A 6,079-nucleotide genomic window follows, 5' to 3' on the forward strand; every position below is an offset into this window, starting at 1 on the left:
ATATCCTACCCACTGACAGATGCCATGATAACCAGATAATCAGTGATATTCACTTCACCTGTCAGTGCTCACAATGTTATGGCTGATTGGTGAATACTGCCTGTGAGCTGAGGTGTATCTCTTTATTTCAATTCTTGGAATTTCTTCACAAATGAATACAAGAAAGAAAGAAAACAAAAAATGCAGGAAATGTATTTTTCCTTACCAGTAACAGAGAGTCTGACAGAGTCACTTAAGGGGGAGCTGAAGTCTCGACTTGAAATCTGTATCTGATACTGACACTGGTACGCTCCCTCACGATCAAAGTTCACTTTGAGGATGCTGAAGGTAGCAGAGTTGGTACTTGATGTTTGGGTCTTTCTGAATGAGCCTGAGGTCTTCTGCAGGATAAAAGTTCCAACTGAATGCTGAATTGGGATTAAACAAGTAATGCCAATGTCCTGACCCCAGGTAACTTCACCAATAGGCTTCATGGAGATGCTGGGCTTGGGGAGACTCACTGAAAATATATCACAATGTTAGAGTGACATTAGGGATGAGTGAGTACACCATTATCTGTATCTGCTAAACCAACTAAATTATCTGTATTTGTATTTGTACTCAGAATGGGTGGGGCTCAAACCAGAAATGGACTGACAAAAGCATATGTGGCTTTTTCGTCTATTTTACTCTAAATTGGACCATAATTTACAAAATGGACATCATGTATTGTAGAAGGTGTGAAACTAACGATTGAGACCATAAACGTTCAACTAGTCGGCTCATTCTCCATTAGAGTGAAAGGTATCTGCGTGTTATTGCAGCCAATGGAACTCCCCCTTCTGGCCTTTACATATAATGCAGGTTTAAGCATTAGCTTCACTTTTCAGACCCGGAAGCTCTGTCCACTATATATACTGTACATGCTTTGTACCTGTTTTGAGGTGGAGTTAAAGCATGGAGTTTAACAATAGCAAAAACTACAAGACTAGATTTAATCTAACTATGCCCTGCAGCAGAGTCTCTTATTTCTAGAATACCATCATGCACTATTCCATGCAATCATTATGTGTTTGTTCAATTATTTATTTATTTTTTTGGCAATTCTAAGTAATTTTGTAAAATGATAATTTTTCAGAAAATTTAATACTAAATAGGCTAAATAAGTAATCCATGGTTTTTAGCTTTTGGGCTACATTTCCTGTTAATTTGAACAAGCAGAAAGCATTTGTCAAAAATGGATGTCAATACATTCATGAATGTGAGATAAGCTAATTCAGCATCAAGATTGGCTGTGCACGTCCTCCCATAAAACCTCCTCCATCAAGTCTTTAATGAGTCCTCATTTCTCTTATAGAACTTACATTTTATCCACAAGTCAGGTGTTTTGCATGCAGGAAACTGGTGGATTTAACATAATTACTGCATTTAAAGATGAGTGATAAAAATGTCCTCTCACCTGAACAGACCACACCAGCGTCCTGACTGTGTCTACAGTTGTGTGTCCCAAATTCTCTGTGCTGACACTGAGTTAGAGACCTTTCATTTCCAGAACAGTCCACATCCTCAAGCCAGATTGGTCCGGTTCCTTCACCAAAGTAGGCAGACTCAGGGGCACCCAGTGCCATACCACAGCCCAACTCTTTGCACACCACATTGGCATCATTTAAGTCCCAGTCGTCATCACAGACTGTTCCCCAGGTATTGTTGTAATAGATTTCAACTCTTCCAGAGCACAGAGTAGACCCAGACCCAGTTAATCTGATTTGTGCACCTACTGGAGTGGTAGACAAAGGTCTATGAACATGTGACAATGAACATAATGAGTACTACAGCTTGTGTGTTTAACAACATGTTAACCCAATTGGTTGAAACTATTTCCATGCCTTTATGTCCTCTTAAATAGACTAAGTGCATTCCTCCATTTAATGGAGTTAACAAAATGCTTCAACGAGTTATTGAAATAGAGATTACCTCTGGCCTCCCTTCACTGGTTCGGTTTGAGCTTCAGAATCAACTAAGGACATGGGTTGAAAAAACAAAAACAATTTGTACTAGCTTACAAATATTTTGCATATCCCAAGTGTAACCCTGCAAAACTTTTACATTCTCCGAATGCAAAAAAAGTATTTCCAGGTAAAACCAGAGGTTGAAACATTTCCAGGTAATTTCTTCACACGTGTTGCTGTTTGGGAAAGAGCAAACCAAAACTATGCAGAGGTTCATAGAGTTTTTACCTTGGCCTCAAATATGGAGACATTACATCAGTGCTTAGCGAATAAGATTTTCGATTGAAAAAATACTCAAGTTTGGCAGACCTCACTAGTTGATTTCTCCATTTGGACTGAAGTTGTCCGGAATACTGCAGTTGGTCGCGAATGAAATTAACTAGGCACGCTAGGCTAGAGTATCTTTTCAATTAATAATCTGTGAATAATTAATAATGTAAGACCTGTGTGTTTTTGTACAGTAATCAGTGAGGCTCAGTCCCAAGAGAAGGACAATGGTGTAATCACATGAACCTCTCGATTTCTCAGGGTTTATTGTTTTTAAAACAATGTGTAATGCAATGACGTGGAAGCTTTTTGACCATTGGGTTTTTACTGGAAGTACTTTGTTCCACTCAAAATATTTCTCTGGGGAGATGCAACAGTTTCTCTGTTTATTTTTTATTTTTAATTTTTTTTACCTCCACTCATATTTTTTTCCCACATTTTTTCTGCCCTATGTCCTCTAAGGGTCTTTGGACTTTAGTGATGGATATTACCAAACAATTTATGTTAATCTAATGACCATATACTAACTGCCAGTGTCAGGGCCCTTCAACTTTAAGCATCCAAGGCTAGCTGAATAAGCAAAACCGTATCCAAAAATACTGTCTTCTTACCTGAACAGTCCACAATAGTGTCGTTACTGTGTCCACAGCTGTGTGTCCCAAATCCTCCATTCAGACACTCACTTAGAGACCTTTCACTTCCTGAACAGCCCACATTATGAAGCCAAATTTGTCCACTGCCTTGACCAAAGTGGGCTGACTGAGGGGCATCCCGTGCCGTACCACAGCCCAACTCTCTGCAAACAACCGTAGCATCATTTAAGTCCCAGCTGTTATCACAGACTGTTCCCCATGTATCATTGTAATAGATTTCAACTCTTCCAGAGCACTGAGTCGACCCAGACCCAGCTAATCTGATCTGCACACCTAATGGAGAGGTAGACAGAGGTAGACATGTGGCAATGAACATAATGAGCACAATAGCTATGTGAATGCAAGAGACTGAGACTATTTACATGCTTAGATCTCTCATTCAGACTACTGCTATTGTCTTTATTCAGGCAAGTGCATTCCTCTATCTCCTGGAGTTAAGAAAATGCTTCAACGAGTTCTTGAAATAGCGTATACTTCTGGCCTCCATTCACTGGTTCTGTTTGAGATTCAGAATCAACTAAGGACATGGGTGAAAAACAAAAAAACAAAGTTGTACTAGCTCACAAATATTTTGCATATCCCAAGTGTAAAATAGTATTCCCAGGCAAAACCCTGGGGTCAAAACATTTCCAGGTCACATGTTTTGCTGTTTGGGAAAGAGCAAATCAAAGCTATGCAGAGATTCATAGAGTTTGATCTTAGCTTCTAATATGAGACATTATGTCAGTGGTCAGTTCTAGGCATGGTTTTCAAATAAGTGAAAGACAGCTGAATAGGCTATTGCAAGCAAGGGGATATTCTCGACGGAAAACATACTCAAGTTTGGCGGACCTCACTAGTTGATTTCTCCATTTGGCACACATTTATTGGTAATTGAAGGTGTGTGGAATACTGCAGTTGGTCGCAAATGAAATTAACTAGGTCTGCTATGCTTGAGTATGTTTTCTGTTAATAATCTGTAAATAAATGTATAAGACCTGTGTGTTTTGTACAGTAATCAGTGAGGCTCAGCCTCCAGTAAACAGACAATGGTGTAATTGCTCACCCCTACTAGCTAGGTCTGCCAAGTTTGAGTACCTTTTCCGGTTTCTTAATTTCTTTGTATTTGGAGCCACAAATCTAAATAAAACTCCATGAACGTCTTCATTGCTCAGGGTTGATGGTTTCCCAAACTTGTGATGCAAAGACCAGGTAGTATTTTGACCATTGAGTTTTAACTTAAAATCTTTTTCCAACCTATATATTTTTTCTTCTCCTTCTTGTCCCTAAGGGGCTCCATGCTATAGTGGCGCATATTACTAAACAATTTTCCGGTGAATCAGTTGCCATATACTAACTGCCATTATCAGGCCCCCTTCACTTTAAGCATCTATGGCTAGCTTAATCAGCAAAATCTTATAAATAAAAATATCTTCTCACCTGAACAGACCACACCAGCATCCTCGTGGTGTCCACAGTCGTGTCTCCCAAATCCTCCATGCTGACACTCACTTAGAGACCTTTCACCTCCTGAACAGTCCACATTATCAAGCCAGATTGGTCCGGTTCCTTCACCAAAGCGGGCTGACTGAGGGGCACTTGGTGCCGTATCACAGCCCAACTCTCTGCACACCACCTTAGCATTATTAAAGTCCCAGTTGTCATCACAGATTGTTCCCCAGGTATCATTGTAATAGACTTCAACTCTTCCAGAGCATCGAGTAGACCCAGACCCAGCTAATCTGATCTGCACACCTAATGGAGAGGTACACAGAGGTAGACGTGTGTCTATGAACATAATGAGCACTACAGCAATGTTAACCCAGCAGGTTGAATCTATCCAGCCACTGTTTTTATTGTATTTAGGAGTTTTGTTTATGGAGAATATAAAATAGTGAAATATGTTAGGGTGAACTTTTAATTGACAATTTAGATGCAAATTTCTTAGGAGTTTTACTTAATTTTTTAATACATTTAGTAACTTGGTGAAGAAAAAAGGTATTGTCTTCGCACCAAGTAGACCCAGTCCCAGGTAATCTGATCTGCACACCTATCAGGCATGGAAGCAATACAATATTTTTATACTTTGCACATAACATACATGGAAAACTACAGGAATTGTAGGAATCGCACAGGAGAATGGACTGACCTGCAGTATGTGATGGCGAGGTCAAGAGAAGAAAGACTAGGAGAGAAAAAAAAGACTCATTACATAAGCAGAAATGTGCTGAAGCACACACTGGCACTGAGGGGAAGAACTTACACGGTGAGAAATGAATAAATACCATAATTTCCGGACTATTGAGCGCACCTGAATATAAGCCGCACCAACTAAATTTAACTAGCCGACGAGAATATTCTGGGAACACAAGATATCTGCACTCAGACATGTCTTGTCATTACAAGAGACAAAATAGAGATAGGAAATCTGAGTTGTGGGAAAGTCAGAGTTCAGCAAAATATGTGAGGGACACAGGACCTAAAATCCTTCCACCAATTGTAAAATACATGGCTCAAAAAAAAAAAAAAGCTCCAATGATAAATGAGTAGAAATGGGCTTCCCTGGATATGGAAGCTTTACTCTTTAGTCCTCCCTGCAGAGAGTATGCAGCCATATCCTGTAGCAGAAAGAACATTTCCTGGGTTGAATGAAACCAGAAATCTCTGCTGAAGCAGGAAAGAGGCATATTTCATGGAAAACAGCTTTGTTGCAGACCATATCAGAGCATGCTGAACATGTAGTAGATCAAAACACAGACAGAGGCCAAACTGAACATTGGTGCAGGGACTGTGTGAAAAGGGAGATGGATGAAAACACACTCCACAAGGTGGACTTAGTGTGGGAGGAAATAGAATGGACTCCAGTGACTGACCAGCCTGCAACACACACAACACTGGGTGAGTCAGCACCTCAGACTGATTATGATAAAGTAATGTTTGCTATAAAACACATTGAAGCTGAAGTTAATGCCACTAGACCTGCACAGCCTATGTTTGCCTTGTATAATGATGGCCATGAGGGGTTTAGAAGAAGAAGAAGAAGAAGAAGAAGAAATACTTTATTGCTCCCCCTAGGGGGAAATTGTTTTTTTCACTCTTTTTTTTATACACACACAGGCTGAAATGCACACTTCATGCACATGTGGACATGCAAAGGGGAGAGATGGTGGAGTGATGGGGCTGCCGCGTTAC

At 40.0% G+C, this 6,079-nt stretch overlaps 2 protein-coding genes across 2 annotated transcripts in view; one reads left to right on the top strand and one right to left on the bottom strand.

Annotated features, from left to right (window-relative positions):
• Positions 1-58: 58 nt before the first annotated feature.
• On the bottom strand, positions 59-5,072 carry LOC118323603 (deleted in malignant brain tumors 1 protein-like; the record flags this gene model as incomplete). Its single annotated transcript, XM_035655612.1, is given in 6 exon segments — positions 59-499; positions 1,439-1,776; positions 1,954-1,996; positions 2,867-3,181; positions 4,328-4,642; positions 5,037-5,072. Coding segments are annotated over 6 exon segments (1,424 nt in total), but the record flags the coding sequence as incomplete, so codon positions are not given.
• Positions 5,073-5,691: 619 nt separating this feature from the next.
• The window catches only part of LOC118323049, a 126,672-nt gene continuing 126,284 nt past the window's right edge, over positions 5,692-6,079 (top strand). Inside the window, exon 1 of the mRNA XM_035654968.1 lies at positions 5,692-5,785. Within this exon, the coding sequence (XP_035510861.1) occupies positions 5,692-5,785 (94 nt within the window). The remainder of the gene's footprint in view (positions 5,786-6,079) is intronic.

The sequence above is a fragment of the Morone saxatilis genome, unplaced genomic scaffold, assembly GCF_004916995.1.
Source record: "Morone saxatilis isolate NCDOM2014 unplaced genomic scaffold, NCSU_SB_2.0 Contig14, whole genome shotgun sequence".
Classification (NCBI taxonomy): domain Eukaryota; kingdom Metazoa; phylum Chordata; class Actinopteri; family Moronidae; genus Morone; species Morone saxatilis.